This window comes from Poromitra crassiceps, assembly GCF_964638095.1.
Source record: "Poromitra crassiceps genome assembly, chromosome: 19".
NCBI classification, from domain to species: Eukaryota; Metazoa; Chordata; class Actinopteri; order Beryciformes; family Melamphaidae; genus Poromitra; species Poromitra crassiceps.
This window is the reverse complement of record NC_139646.1, coordinates 12791573-12807648: the sequence shown is the minus strand read 5'-3', so window position 1 is coordinate 12807648 and position 16076 is coordinate 12791573. Positions and strand designations below refer to the sequence as shown.

Below are 16076 nucleotides of genomic sequence, written 5' to 3'. Positions count from 1 at the left end.
ATGGCATGAAGATATACAACCTACAATTTCTACAGTAGGGCTGTACCGAATAGTTCAACGCTTTGTTTATAACGTTGACATTTTAAGTCAACATTTGAATGCTGCACACTGCACACAGCTTTTATTTCATGTCTATTCATTCTGATTCTGATTATGACTGAGCTGCTGTTGGGGAACTGATGACAGACGTCCAGAGTGTTGCCAGATACAGCTGATGGTTTCCAGCCCAAAACGAAACAAGCCACTCTCAAAACCCACCCAAGCCCATTTCCCCCCAGCTCCCGCACAATGCAAAAACATCCCAATCGCCCAATCTGGCAACACGGAGCCGTGCCTCAAAAGATTGAAGCACTCTTGGGATAGCGCGGTATGGCCGTTTACTGACCTGGGGCCAGTTGCACCAACAGGTCTTAACTATGCCTGGTCGTAACTCCTACGTCGGTCTTAGTTAAGACCATGGACTTACGCCTGTTGCACCAACACGGCTTATGTCTGGTCTTAACTATGCTGGTCGTAGCAATGCGCGTCCATGTGAATTGCCAGGGAATGCACCCTGATTGGATGATGTTGCAAAAAATGTGCCTCGCGACCTGCTTGGAGCACTGTGCCACTACGCTCTCTCAGCCACTACTGTAAAACACCCTCCCTCCTCTCACCCTCCCTCGCTCCGGGGGAAAAATGGCGACGATTGAGCCAGAAAGACAATCTGAATGAAATTGAATGTAACGTTCCCAATTCTATGTATTAAATTCTAAAAAACTAACGGCAACATTTTGGAAGGCTAAGCCACACAACTAGTTAGTTATAATCTAACGTCGTGCTTTCAAAGACGGCGAACTGGCGGTGTTACGACGATGACGGTCAAAAAGGTCTCCGCGGAGATCTCTGTTAAGGCAGGCTCTACGCCTCCTCCTGACCAGGCGTAGGAGTTACGCCTGGTCGTAGTGAAAAGAAGGCTTAAGTCGTCTTGGTGCAACCGGCGTAGCTGACGATAAATGTGCTATTATCCTGTTTTTACAGCATGGCCACTAGGGGCCCAAGGTGTCTAAGACCACTCTGGATGCAAAGGTCTGTCTATGACATGTTAGTCCCGTAATATAATTTGGGTCAACCTCTCACTAATTGCAACAAAACAAAACTCAATGGATTGTGTGTCCTCAATATGTTCTAAGCAGGGCCCGAAATTTACTTTTTGACTCACCAGCCAAGTGGCAGGTAGATGGAAAAAATCCACCCCCCGGGCATATTTTTTACCGGCCAAAATAATATATCGCATTTTTGTCACATATACATATATCTAGCGCTGTCCCGAATACCGTATTTAGAGCGTTGATGCTTCAGGGAGATCAAATCAATCATAATCAAAGCTTCTACCGTCCGTGGAGGGTGTTACAGATCTATGGTTATTAATATGGCACTTTATGAAGTTTGAATGGTTTTACTAGTCAAACGTAGAACGTAGTCAAACTAGCAAGACCCACCAATATGCAATCGGTTTTTCAAAATAACGCCCATTTGGAAATATAATTTTGGAGAACCAGAGACCGCGCAGCCGACCGACCATCTCAGCTCATGTAACCCGGCTCCAGAACAGCTATGTGTGGGAAAAACACAAAACAAAAGAGAATCCTAATTGCTACATAAAAGTCCCACATATTAAGAGAGCGTGGTCAAGGTGGGGTAAATCCTCCCCGTTCTCCCCATTCAGCATAGTTAGCATTTAGCTGCTAGCCCAGCCCAGGCAGACACGTCTATGTCCCTGCTCTAGAATCCCCAATCCTGTAGTGTAGAGCCGCAGCACCGTCCTTTAGTGAGTCAGTCCATTGAGATATATGGGGTGTTTCACACTCACTCGCGCGCCAGCCGTAGTAACATTTTGTGGGCGTTCCCACACAGACTGACTATCTATGCTCTTTAAATGTTGTAATGTAGTGCCATTCCTTTTTTCTTTTTTTAAAGTCTGCATCAAGTTTATCTGTGAAACACAAAGAAGGAGGGGGGGGGGGGCAGGAGGGGGTGTCATCAACAACACAATGCAAAACCACTTCCTTTGACATGTCATATAACTGAGGTAGGCAGGGAGGGCACAGCCTGTCATAACATCCACCCTGAGCCATCCAGTTTCACGTGCTCAGGTGTGTCGTCAAGCCTCAGACAAATGCTCAATGACTCAGGGGCTTGAACCCTCCAGCTGAAGGACCATCTCCCCGCACTCTACGTCACCCAGCACCCTTCTGTCACCTGCTCTGTACGTTACCCAGCACCCTTCTGTCACCTGCTCTGTACGTTACCCAGCACCCTTCTGTCACCTGCTCTGTACGTTACCCAGCACCCTTCTGTCACCTGCTCTGTACGTTACCCAGCACCCTTCTGTCACCCGCTCTGTACGTTACCCAGCACCCTTCTGTCACCCGCTCTGTACGTTACCCTGCACCCTTTTGTCACCTGCTCTGTACGTTACCCTGCACACTTCTGTCACCTGCTCTGTACGTTACCCTGCACACTTCTGTCACCCGCTCTGTACGTTACCCTGCACACTTCTGTCACCCGCTCTGTACGTTACCCAGCACCCTTCTGTCACCCGCTCTGTACGTTACCCAGCATCCTTCTGTCACCCGCTCTGTACGTTACCCTGCATCCTTCTGTCACCTGCTCTGTACGTCACCCAGCACCCTTCTGTCACCCGCTCTGTACGTTACCCAGCATCCTTCTGTCACCCGCTCTGTACGTTACCCAGCATCCTTCTGTCACCTGCTCTGTACGTCACCCAGCACCCTTCTGTCACCCGCTCTGTACGTTACCCTGCACCCTTCTGTCACCCGCTCTGTACGTCACCCAGCACCTTTCTGTACGTCACCCAGCACCCTTCTGTATGTCACCCAGCACCCTTCTGTACATCACCCTGCACCCTTCTGTCACCCGCTCTGTATGTCACCCAGCACCCTTATGTATGTCACCCCTCACCCTTCTGTCACGTGCTCTGTATGTCACCCAGCACCCTTATGTCACCCGCTCTGTACGTTACCCAGCACCAGAGTCCTGCATCGGGTCGGGGTTCCGCGGGGCCCCGCCGGGTACCCGCAAAAAAATGCGGGGGGCGGGTGTTATTTTGTCTTCATTTTATTTGCGGGCTCGGATCTGGGTAGAATAAACAACATGCGGCCCGGGTCGCGGGTGTTTTATTTACTTTTTATTAGGGTTGTCCCGATCCGATCACGTGATCGGAAATCGGGGCCGATCACGTGACTGCAGACTCGATCCGGACTCGGACATTATGACCCGATCAGGGATCGGGTTTATACATGTATATTTAAAGTCATTATTTTATCTGATTTTTTATATATGGGCTATTGGTGATTCAAAATAAATTAGAATAAAATTAGTATTACTACCACCGTTTACAGAGTCAGACCTTGTCTGTGTCAAACGACACTCAGCCAGACAGCCTCACAAAAACACCGCACCGCATGCGCAGAGAGCACGCCAGTTTGTTTTGAAGCTGAGCCGCGCTGCCGCTATCATGTCTGCTGTGTGGAAATATTTCAAAGTGAACGACGAGAACGACAGTGAAAAGGCGAAAAAGATCACAGAAAAGATGGCCGAGATGATAGCAATGAGTGACCAGCCACTCTCTCTGGTAGACGACCCGGGTTTTATCATGCTTATGGAGTACATGGAACCACGATACGACATGCCCTCTCGACACTATATCACTGAAAAGGCTCTGCCAGCGCTCCAGAAAAAGATAAGCGACAAGCTGCTTGTCCTATTGAAAGACGTGCCTGATGTCGCGTTTACCACAGATATTTGGAGTTCGTCTGTGTTTTCATGGCCCTTCTAAGCCTCACTGCGCAATGGATCAACTCCAGTTTTGTTTTAAGCCGTGCGACTTTGCATGCACAGGAATTTCGTGGATCCCACACAGCAGAGCGCATCCAGCAGGCGATGGAGAGGATGCTGAACAACTGGGGAATAGACAAGAACCGAGTCCATATCATTTTGCGCGATAACGCTGCAAATATGAAGAAAGCCATGCTGGATATGGGAGTACAGAGTGTGGGCTGTGTAGCGCACACATTACAACTTGTCGTGCACGAGGGCCTGCTTTCCCAGCGCAGCGTCACAGACACACTGGCACTGATATTGCACTAAGTTCTAATGTTGCACTAGTTCTAATGTGAAGAATATTTTTTCTATTCTGACTTGAAAATCTTTAAGCTACCTCATAAGTGCTCAGTTTACAATACACTGCACTGCTTGAATATTGGCTCATTTGTTTTATTTGATATTTTTATTTATTTATTTTTTATTTTAATGCCTGACTGGCATTTTAAGTTAAGCTGCTGTTTGTTTTAACACTAGACTATTGAGTCTGTGATGTTGCACTAAGTTCTTCTAATGTTGCACTAGTTCTAATGTGAAGAATAATTTTTCTGTTCTGACTTGAGAATGTTCAAGCTACCTCATAACTAGTGCTCAGTTTACAATACACTGCACTACTTGCATGCACAGTTGTGCATGATAAGTGTTACATGTTAAAATATAATAAAAATAAGGGACATCCTGGATAATTTTCTTCGCTCTTCATTTTTTAAATGTATTATAAAAGTATCGGATCGGGACTCGGTATCGGCAGATACTCAAAATCAAAGGACTCGGACTTGGGGGCAAAAAAACCTGATCGGGACATCCCTACTTTTTATATAACGATAATAATTCAGTCAGTGTGTAACTTCATGTTTTGTCTGAGTCTGACGACCTGACGTCTTTGTCACAATCAGTCAGACTCAGAGAAAATACTGCAGTTGCAAATCCTGGCGGCTAAGTGGCAGTATTGGCTTGTTTATTGGAGGGGGGGGTCAGTGGTCAGGTCGTCACTCAGGGCAGGGCAGGCACAAGAGACAGGTAGGTCACTGACTGACTTCAGTTCAGTAGCGTTAGTACATTTCGTTCAGTATCTTAGACCTAGACCTATGCTAGCTAGCTTGTTGCATTGCATGACAGCTAGCGCCAGCAAGGCTAGCATGTTTCCTTTAGCTGCTGCCTGGCCCTGGCTGGCCTGCTGATACTGGCACCAGTGACAAAACACCGTCAATGTGCTTAATTGTAAATAACGTTATGCAGAAAAGACCGCTATTCGCTTCCTGTGTTAATTGTGAAACGATCGCAGTTACTTTGGTTATGTTCACTTAAAAAATATATATATTATGCGGAAGCGGAGCGGGGCGCGGGTCTCATGTCTGCGGGGCGGGGTGGGTTGCGGTACTGACTGATCATATGAGCGGGTTCGCGGAGCGGGGTCGGTACTGCACGTCGCGGGGCCGGGCGGAACCGGGTCTTGAAAATCAGACCCGCGCAGGACTCTGCCCAGCACGCTTCTGTCACCCGGTCTGTACGTTACCCAGCACCCTTGTGTCACCCACTCTGTACGTCACCCTGCACCCTTCTGTCACCCAATCTGTACGTCACCCTGCACCCTTCTGTCACCTGCTCTGTACGTCACCCTGCACCCTCCTGTCACCCCCTCTGTACGTCACCCTGCACCCTCCTGTCACCCCCTCTGTACGTCACCCTGCACCCTCCTGTCACCCGCTCTGTACGTCACCCAGCACCCTTCTGTCACCCGCTCTGTACATCACCCTGCACCCTCCTGTCATACGCCGAGGCTTTGATGCCGCGTAGAGTGAAGGTGACTTAACTGAAGAGAGCATCTCTGATATTCACGAGTTTCCTGGTGAGACCGTGGGCGCTTCCATGACACCCTCCCTCCCTGTTTCCAGCTGCCGGTTTCCGCCCAGGACCGTTCATAGCGAAAGAGACTGAAAATAATCATAATAATTGTTGTGACTTTGTACCTACCTATATCTTGTAATGGAGCCCCCCAGCACAATAATTTCACATGTGCATAATTGTACAACGGAGTGACAATATCTTGAATCTTGAAAGAGAGAGACCGCTAAAGCTACGTTCAATGACCAAATAATAAGAGTTCCGGTTTGGACGTTTAGCCCAAACAAGCCAAACGTTCCCACTCTTTGACAGCAGCGCACATCTCCTTGCTAGCGAAAAAAATGTCAACAGGAAGTTGACAACCGGCAACCGCTGAGAATCATGGGAAACGTAGGTCCAGGAATAAGGTGAATAAGGCATAGTGCTGTCCTCTGGTCTCCAGGAAGTGTTGCTGGTGTAACCGTCTAATGTGTCTGCATTTGCATGTTAAAGAAGGTTCCGCCCTGTTCCGACACTGCCAGTATTCATAACTTTCACATCAGTGATGTACTGAAACCCCTCAACAGCTGCAAACACACACCATTGGAAAGACATATTAAAATCGAATTAGTCTCCTGCGCACCTTATAGTAATACATTTTGAGCCATAAGCTCATTTACTATGTGTGCCAAGTGCCAACACAAATCTTTGTAGTGAAATTGGGTGTTAAGCCCCCTACACATGATCCGCGGGAAAACAGCTCTGTGCCCGGCTGTCCCGTTGTTTTCCTATGGGGAGAGGGTTGCTGCTCAACTAGGCGGCAACGCTACCCCTGGCGATGCGCACAGCTCGATTTTGTCACTTTTGCGCTGCGCCCAGAGTTCAAAATATCTCAGCGCTGACCTACTTGTCGCTGACCTTTCATGAGCGCAACCAATCAGAGGAGGAAAACAAGATAGCCGCTGCTCACCTCTTGTCCTGCAGATTTGCGATCCGCTCTACCTCGCGTTGAGAAAAGTGCACAACGCTTATCATGTGATGGGGGCTTTAGGGTGCACACTCACAGACACCATGTATTGATAATCGACAGTTCCCAATAGGCCATGTAGCTACGCTAGCCTAGCTACCAATACAGACAGCTTCAATATCCATCCCTGCATGCTTTGCAAACTCCCATTAGTGGCTGTTCGGGGCTATTAAACATAAAAGGCTATGAATATTGACAAGTATTGAGCCTTCATATAATAGCCACATAACGTTAGGTCAAAACTCGTGAATGCCATGCAGCAGCACTTGGCATACATCAGGTAGAGAAAGGCATAGATGCCTCTTCACTCAGAAACGGGAGCAGCTTTCAATTGAGCGGTGAATAATCCTCCATGACGTGTTAAGACTCAAAATACAATGCAAGCCATGGGGTGACAAGGCCTCTGCTGCGTCCACTGAACGGCGACTCTGACTCTGAACATGCACCCCATCTGAACGATCCGCTGTCAAATAAAACACATCGTGTCGCTGGCTGCCTGCACAATGATCCACACAGAGCCGTGCAGAGGCTGAGTGAGAAAACGAGTGGAAATCGTTGAGCAACAACCCCAGTCAAGCCTAATAAACACATTTTCCCCTCTTGGCTGCTGATACAATGGTGCACCCCCCAACCTTGCACGCACTCACTGGCTGGATAGCATCTCCGCTCTCTAGCTAGGAGGATGGGGGGGGGGGGGACACAGACACTCGCCTCTTCCATGTCTCTTCCATGTCTCTCGCTGATACAGCGGGGTCAACATTGCCCCTTTTACCTGTATTAAGACCCGGGCCTGGGGTAGACTATACAATATGCATGCATCATAGGCCTTTCTCCCGCTTCCCATTTCCATCTAGAAATAAATAACAGCTATATTTCCACAGTAAGGGGCTCTCATTCACCGGCCAAATGGCAATGCAGTGGAATGAATATTTCTGCGTCAAATAACGTGACACGTTCCCTTTGCACTGCCAATTTTGCTTTCCACTGAAACCTGAAAGAGGAGGATGTACGCGTGTTTATTTAGGGGCACTATGAGCCTCACTGCGTACGTTAGCCTCTATATTGATGCTACTCTACAGGCGTCAATGGGAATACGGTTATATGTCTGTTATGTCACCGTAAATTGTAAATATCGCCTTTGTGTAAATTGCTTGATACAGTCCATTATAACGCTGCCATGTACGCGTGATACTGCGAACACACCCGAAATTCATCTACCAGCAGTTAACGTTAGGCCTTATGTTGTTAACCTGCCGGGTGAATAGTGATTAATCTACAAACAGCTGTTTTTCAACGCTATACTGTATGTTTTCTGTTTGCCTGGAGAAGCCACTGCGTAGGGATGGGAGGGAGGGAGAGAGAGAGAGAACACAACCCAAGAAGGGCAATCAAAAAGCTCACTTTATCGATGGGGATTCTCATTGACAAAAATCACACAACATCCCACTTTTGTCTCTTCTTCTTGTGTAATGGAGCCATGCTTACCTTCTCTTGCCTTGAGGAGAACCGTGTTGGCCACGATATTTTCAATCTCCATTGTCAGAATGTGAATCCCGAGCAGTCGCGATACATTTCACTCAGCGGAAAAGAGGTTTTTATCAAACGTGCCGACGACGGTGAGGATGTCCAATGCGCACTGGGCGAGCACTGCACTGGCGCATAGTAGGTTTTAATAGTGGTCGTCGTTCTTCTCCATGGCTGAGGTTGTTTTTTATTAAAGCCTACATATGGAGCTGTAGGACTATGGCGAGGCTTGTTAGCATTCACAGCCTACCTCCCTTTCCTCTGCCTGCCTTCCTTCCTGCTTCAGCTCCCTCCTCCTCTCCCCTCGTCTGCACAACGAGTGTGCGACAGTGTTGCCAGATACAGCTAATGGTTTCCAGCCCAAAGACTGATCAAAAAGCGCCACACGTACCCCCCCCCCCCCCCCCCCCCCCAACTCAAATGCGTCTGGTCGGTGGTCGAAACCATGGTCGAAACAAGCAGCTCTGTAAACCCGCCCCCAAGCCCATTCCCCTCCCGTCCAAATGGCGTAGAAACGCCCAATCTGGCAACACCGACGAGCGAGAGCAAGAGTAGGAGGGATCAATTTACAACCAGTGCAACCACACACACACACGCACACGCACACGCACACGCACACGCACACGCACACACACACACACACAGGCTACATATGATTTCCTAGGATTATACGAAATTATTATGGATGGTTATGCCATTTATTGTGTGCCAGTTTTGGATTAGTGTGTGTGTGTGTGTGTGTGTGTGTGTGTGTGTGTGTGTGTGTGTGTGTGTGTGTGTGCGTGCGTGCGTGCGTGCGTGCGTGCGTGTGCGTGTGCGTGTGCGTGTGCGTGTGCGTGTGCGTGTGCGTGTGTGTGTGTGTGTGTGTGTGTGTGTGTGTGTGTGTGCGTGTGCGCGCGCCTTGTATTAAGTGTGTAATTAAGAGACTTGGTTTCCTACCAGTTTCCCCTGGTTTTAGGAATAACATTAAGCAACACATATGAATGAGAGCATATTGGAAACTTGGAGAATGGTGAGCTGCTTTCCCTCTCAGTATCAATTTCAAAATGCATATATATACAGTATATATATATAATATATATATACATACTGTAGTGGATATTATGAATCATTATGCTGATAATCTTTTATATTTTATATTAATTGCTGCATGTGTGTAGGCTAATTGTCAGGAAAAATAAAAGACCATTGGCCATGGAGGCTGCTACAAAGCGCTTATTGTGTGAGACAATGGGCTTGGAGTTGCTCCTTGCTAAATTGATAACCTACATTATGCCTGGTTGTACAGCCTGGGGGAAAGAGATAACACATTCACATCTCCTCCACCGTGCCACGGCTTTCTAATATGACCTCTGATCTGCCCATTCACATCTCCTCCACAGTGTCACTGGTTTCTAATCTGACCTCTGATCTGCCCATTCACATCTCCTCCACAGTGTCACTGGTTTCTAATCTGACCTCTGATCTGCCCATTCACATTTTTTTTTTTTTTTTCAGACGGCAGTCCGTCTTTATTGTCACACAACACACTACAACACATGCACGGAGGGCCACAACACACACATGCTGACGGTGGCCGGTGAAATTTGTCCTCTGCATTTAACCCATCCTGGCTTTGTCCTTTCCTCCTGGGGCAGGCCAGGAGCAGTGGTCGCTTTCTTGTACAGCGCCCGGGGACCGACTTCGGATGTTGTCGTCACTGGTCGGATGACGATGACGATCTGATCTTCTGCATGTTTTTAGTGGGGGGGGTTATATACGGAGGAACCCCCCTGGGGGAGCACGGGGAGAACATGCAAACTCCACACAGACAGAAAGGCCCTTACGACGAGATACCCCACCTGGGCAGTAGGCACTGAAGATATGGGGGGGAACACAACCACAGCGCCCACAGTGTCCCAGGCGAGAATCGAACTCAGGACCTTCTGACTGCGAGGCGACAGCTCTACCACTGAGCCACCGTGCTGTGTCAGGGCTTTCTAATCTGACCTCTGATCTGCCCATTCACATCTCCTCCACAGTGTCACTGGTTTCTAATCTGACCTCTGATCTACCCATTCACATTATCCTCCGTGCCACGGTTTTCTAATCTGACCTCTGATCTGCCCATTCACATCTCTTCCACCATGCCACAGCCGTGCCACGGTTTTCTAATCTGACCTCTGATCTGCCCATTCACATCTTCTCCACCGTGCCACGGCTTTCTAATCTGACCTCTGATCTACCCATTCACATATCCTCCGTGCCACGTCTTTCTAATCTGACCTCTGATCTGCCCATTCACATATCCTCCGTGCCACGTCTTTCTAATCTGACCTCTGATCTGCCCATTCACATATCCACCGTGCCACGGCTTTCTAATCTGACCTCTGATCTGCCCATTCACATATCCTCCGTGCCACGGTTTTCTAATCTGACCTCTGATCTGCATCTCCTCCACCATGCCACAGCTTTCTAGTCTGACCTCTGACCTCTGATTTGCCAAACCCTTGTTCCTAATATGCTGCTTTGAGCACTGCTGTGCTTTTGAGGAATGCTGTGCCAAACAGACAAGAGGAGATTTATTATTTCCCTCCTAAGATTATGTGGGAGACGTGAACAGTTCAGGGGAATCTTCCAAGCAGAATTGGGGCCAATTCACCTTCAATTCCATCAATTCAGGAAGTGGAATTTGTTGAAATTTGAAATATAAAAGGCTGACATATCATACCTTGAATGAACTAATTGAGAATGAACTCTGTCATTGACAATGAATAGCAGTTTCAGGCTACAGGCCACACAACCGTGGAGTTCAGTGGAAATAAGTCCCTGACTTTGGCTGACATCCCCCGACTGATTTTATTCATGCTAAATGTGGTTTTAATTGACCAAATACATCAAATGTGTCCTCACTGTTTCTTTGTTTTATTAAGGCAAGCCTGAACATTAAAGGGACAGCTCACCCTAAAATCCAAAATTACATGTTTTTCCTCTTACATGTAGTGCTATTTATCCATCTACATCGTTGTGGTGTGAGTTGCTGAGTTTTGGAGATATCAGGCATAGAGATTTCTGCCTTTTCTCCAGTACAATGGAACTGGATGGCACTCGAGCTGTGGTGCTCAAAACATACATCTGAAAAACTCAACAGCAATGTCTCTTTCCAGAAATAATGATCCGGTTACCCAAGATAACACAGACCTAGTTGTGAGCAGTTTCATGTAGGAACTAACTAGTAGCCAGTGGGTGTAGTTCGGTCTAAAGAAAATAGTTCCTACATGAAACTGCACACAACAAGGATTATCTTGAATAACCGGGTCATGATTTCTGGAAAGAGACATTGCTGTTGAGTTTTTCAAATGTATGTTTTTGTCACTTCGACCACCACAAGCCGAGTGCCATCCAGTTCCATTGTATTTGAGAGAAGGCAGAAATCTCTAGGGCTGATATCTCCAAAATGCAGGCAACTAACACAAAACGATCTAGGTGGATACATAGCACAGGTGAGAGGGAAAATATGTATTTTGGATTTTAGGGTGAGCTGTCCCTTTAACTGGGAAGCAGGAAACTTACAAATGTCCAAAGTTTTCTGCATCATCATCATCATCATCATCATCAATCTCCTGACAAACAGTCATTTTTCACTGACCTCCTCACACTACTCTTCAGATATAATCACCATCACTATGGCCTAGAGAAGATGTGGGTGCTCTTTAGGCACTGATCTACAACAGGCAGTCCGCTGACATAACTACTTATTAATTCATGGACTGGACCAGGAGATCTGATCCTGGGTCAGCATTTTAGAGAGCCATTGACCTGTTTGTAAATATGGCAGCTGTGGTATCACATATTTGGGCTTGAGGCAGCATTATCTAACTCTACAACAACGTCAAAAGAGGTGTTGAGAGAATATAGCTGCAATATGTTAGTATCTGTCTCTAAGGGCACCTTGAAACCCATGGCTCAAAACTCAGTAAATTGTGGATTCAGCTTCAACATAATATAATTTATGGTATCACATCAGCTGGAATGCTAAAAAGAAAAGATCAAAAAAACTATCTTGTTTATAAAGTTGTCTGTAGTTCCATCTGGAGACAGTTTAGTAGGCTATTATGATGTTAGTTAGATAGTTACTTAGTTAGCTAGTTAGTTAGTCAGTTAGTTAGTTAGTTAGTTAGTTTAATAATAACAGATTGCATATGGCATATTAATAAGTTCAATGCTGCCGTCTAGTGGTGATAATGATGAACTACAAATATAATTTTTTTTGCATACCTGTTTGCATAATACGTTTTATATTTTTGATTTTAAGTTGCTTGGGAAATGAGACAAAAGCACACAAATTCAAATACTGTACCATCAAATATCTAAGGGACTGTTGGTAATGTTGAACAAATTACCTCCTCTAAATATAAATGTAGGCTACCCAAAACCAGTCAATATTGAGGAGATTTGACTAATGCCACTCTTTCCTTAAAAATATTGATTTACTATAGCACCAACTGCACCATGGACATGATGCATGCTCACATTAGAAAAAGAAACAAGTATAAACAAAGTACGGTAAGCTGTCCCTGACTCAATTACAGTGATCGCTCTGAATCTTCAAGATTGCAAAAATGGGGTAATGTGGTTATTCGTTCAGTCAGAGAAAATACATTTGTTTTTTTTACTCTGTAATGATATCAGGGAAGATGTCTTTGCATTTTGTTCCTGTGTGCGGTTCTGTGTGAGGAGAGAGGGGAAAGTCTAAGATGGGACCTGAAGGATGTTATCATATCTGTGGTTGTACAGAATGTGTAAACGGCATAGTTGAAGCATGAGGCCATGAGAATGAGGGAAATCAAATGAATGTCAGTAACATTTATTATTAGTAGAAAGTATACGATGGCACTGCTACCGCGATGCTAGTCTACCGCGATGCCAACTAATGGGGATGAAAATAAACGGATAAACAGATTAACATATAAACTGAGAAACTGGAGGGTCATCTTAGGTTAACTGAGCATGAGGAAATGCTCTTCCACATGAAGCAGCCTGGTAACGGCTCCACAGAGCTGGAGGAAAAGGGTCATGAGTTTGAGCCTCTGAAGTTTTAAAACACATGATCGATTATGTGCTTTTTTTTTTAGCGTTCAAAGCAAAGAATTTATGTTTTGAACAAATATTAAAGGTCTAGTTCAGGGGTATCACACATAATGGCCCAGGGGCCAGAACCGGCCCGCCAAAGGGTCCAATCCAGCCCACAGGATGATTTTGCAGTGTGAAAATGTGTGAGAAGACCTTCAATCCAATTTGAGGCACTTGTGAAGGCTAGAGGTACCAGCTTTCAGGAGCAAATTAAATATTAAGTTGCCTATTCATGTTTTCTGTATTCATCAAAGGTAAACTATTTTCAGTCATTCATTAATTTCATTTCATAGATAAGTGCACAGTTGTCGTCAATTGTAATGCACAGTTACTGACATGACATACATGTGATCATTTATTTGATGACAGCTGAGATAAGCCTATGTGAAAACGTGTTCTTAAAATATACCTGTAATTCTTTCACAAAATAAACAGGAACATGTTGAGGTTTTGTCAGGTTATTGGTTTTCTTTGTCTGGCCCACTTTAGACCAAATTGGGTCACATGTGACCCATGAACTAAAGTGAGTTTGACACCCCTGGTTAGTGCAAAAATGTTGCATTTGTTTTTAATTTATCTGTAATGTGAATCAACAATTGACACACTGATTCTCACTTGGTTATATAGCAGCCTATTCCTGCCAAAGCTGCTATACATGGATTCAAGATTCAAGATTTTTATTGTCACTCCGTAGTACAAGTACGCACATGTGAAATTCTTATGCTGTGGGCTCCATTACAGACAAGGTGCAGTAGGTAAATAGGTGCAAAATCACAGCAAACATAATGGCGCGCCTCACCCTTCTCAGTGCCTTGCGGTCCATGGTGGTACAGTTCCAGGTGGTGAAACAGCCGGTCAGCAGGCTCTTAATGGTGCCTCTGTAAAAGTCCCTGAGGATTTTGGGTCTCAGGCCAAATTTCTTTAACCTGACGCTGCCAGATGGACGGTTTAGCTTCACATTACGTTTCACTAAACTAAACTCTTTTGATCTCGCGAGGTTATCCATCTTGCAAGCAAGGTTAAAATTTCTTTAGGCGTAGGTGCAATATTAGGCTTTGAATAGGCAATAATGTAGTTCCTGTTATTTCCTGTTAAACACCTTGTCTGCACTTAGATGTGCTCATTACATTTTATACAATCCTGTGTCACGTAACGTCACAATGTGGGTGCACCAAATAAGCTGTCATTCCTTGTCCACCTGCTGTACTTTGTGAAATAACCAAATAAGGTGATTCTCATTGTGATTATTAGCAGCATTAATGCCAGTGTTAAATGTTTGTTCTTGATGTGTACTGTAAAAAAAAGAAAGAAAAAAGATGAAGTGAAACATATATGATCCCTATGGAGACATGGTGCCATGACAGCAGCAGAGGTATTGATGTAGACATGATTCCGACAAATAGAGTGCTAAGATAATTAGAGAGTAATACAATGGAAATTAAGACGGAATTTAAGATTCATTAGTAGGACTGGATGTTACAATCCCTGAACATTTGCATGACAATTGAATTGAGTGGGGTTGTTTTTGGAGATGACCACTAGATGATGTTGCTATATACGACACATCTTCAGTTGTGTACCCCAGCGTCTTTGGGTGTTTCGGCCTTTTATCACATATAGGCCTACATATTGACACATAAGATACATAGATAGATTAAAGTAGATACATGAGTATCATTATCAACAAGAAACTATTTTTTATACTACTTTTTTATACTACTAAAACATTTATATTACTAAAACACAACTTAGCATAACAGTTGAGTAAACTCAAAATCCTTCATTGCCACAAATGTTCAAGTTTCTTTCCTCTTTGTTGTAACAATATATATTTTACACACTGGGTGGTGCTGCTGGCAAATAAACTGCCTTAGGAAGCAGAACAAGCATCTGCAATTCATTTAGGCTATCTATGGTGTTAAATGTTGGCGCTGTATTTTTTTAATAACTAAGCAAAGAAAATGTTTAGCCCCAAGTTGCCCCTTAGTTGCATATTATATGAAGCCTTCTGTATGCAAAATATGTTACTGTTCTTCATATTGTTGTTATTTATTTGGGCTATGGAAGCAGGCTGTGATTTGAAAGTACATGACTGATGACTTTTGAATGATTTTGAGTTCCATGTATGGAATGTTGTTGGGTGTGGAAATGTGAATTTTGTCACCCATTGTGTATCTGACATTGAAATCAACATGTCACATGTTTGGGAAGCTACTTTGATAGCATAGCTAATAGGAAGCTATACAACTATCACCATGGAAGTAGTTGAAACTACAGCAAAGCTACCCTGCGAAAAATGTAGTACAAGCTATGCAGATAAAGTAGTTCAAACTACTTTGTAAAAAAGAAAACATCAAATTGATAATGTACATGTGTGATATATGAAATAAAATATAATAGCCCTCAAAAAAGCACAATGCCAGCAAAAATATGCGTCTCAATTGAGTTTATTGACACCCAATACATTCAATGTTATAATTTTGTTGTTGTAAAAAAATCTGGGTTCCTCTGGGTTTTGTTTGATCAGACAAGTAACAGTAAAGACTTGACTAGGATTGATTAAGGTTAGGGTAAGAATCCCCGGGCAAGCCAATCAGAGGCAGCATAGGCTGTGTCTTGCGCTAGGATTGGTTAAGGTTAGGGTAAGAATATCAGGGCAAGGCAATCAGAGGCAGCGTACACTGTGTGTCTTGTCAAGAAGTAC

General features: G+C 44.9%; 1 protein-coding gene across 1 annotated transcript in view; it reads right to left on the bottom strand.

Annotated features, from left to right (window-relative positions):
* The window catches only part of grk4 (G protein-coupled receptor kinase 4), a gene marked incomplete at its 3' end in the record, with an annotated part of 85658 nt that extends 77160 nt beyond the window's left edge, over positions 1-8498 (bottom strand). Inside the window, exon 1 of the mRNA XM_083655482.1 lies at positions 8222-8498. Coding sequence (XP_083511608.1) covers positions 8222-8273 — 52 coding nt within the window. The 5' untranslated portion in view covers positions 8274-8498. The remainder of the gene's footprint in view (positions 1-8221) is intronic.
* Between the last annotated feature and the right edge of the window lie 7578 nt (positions 8499-16076).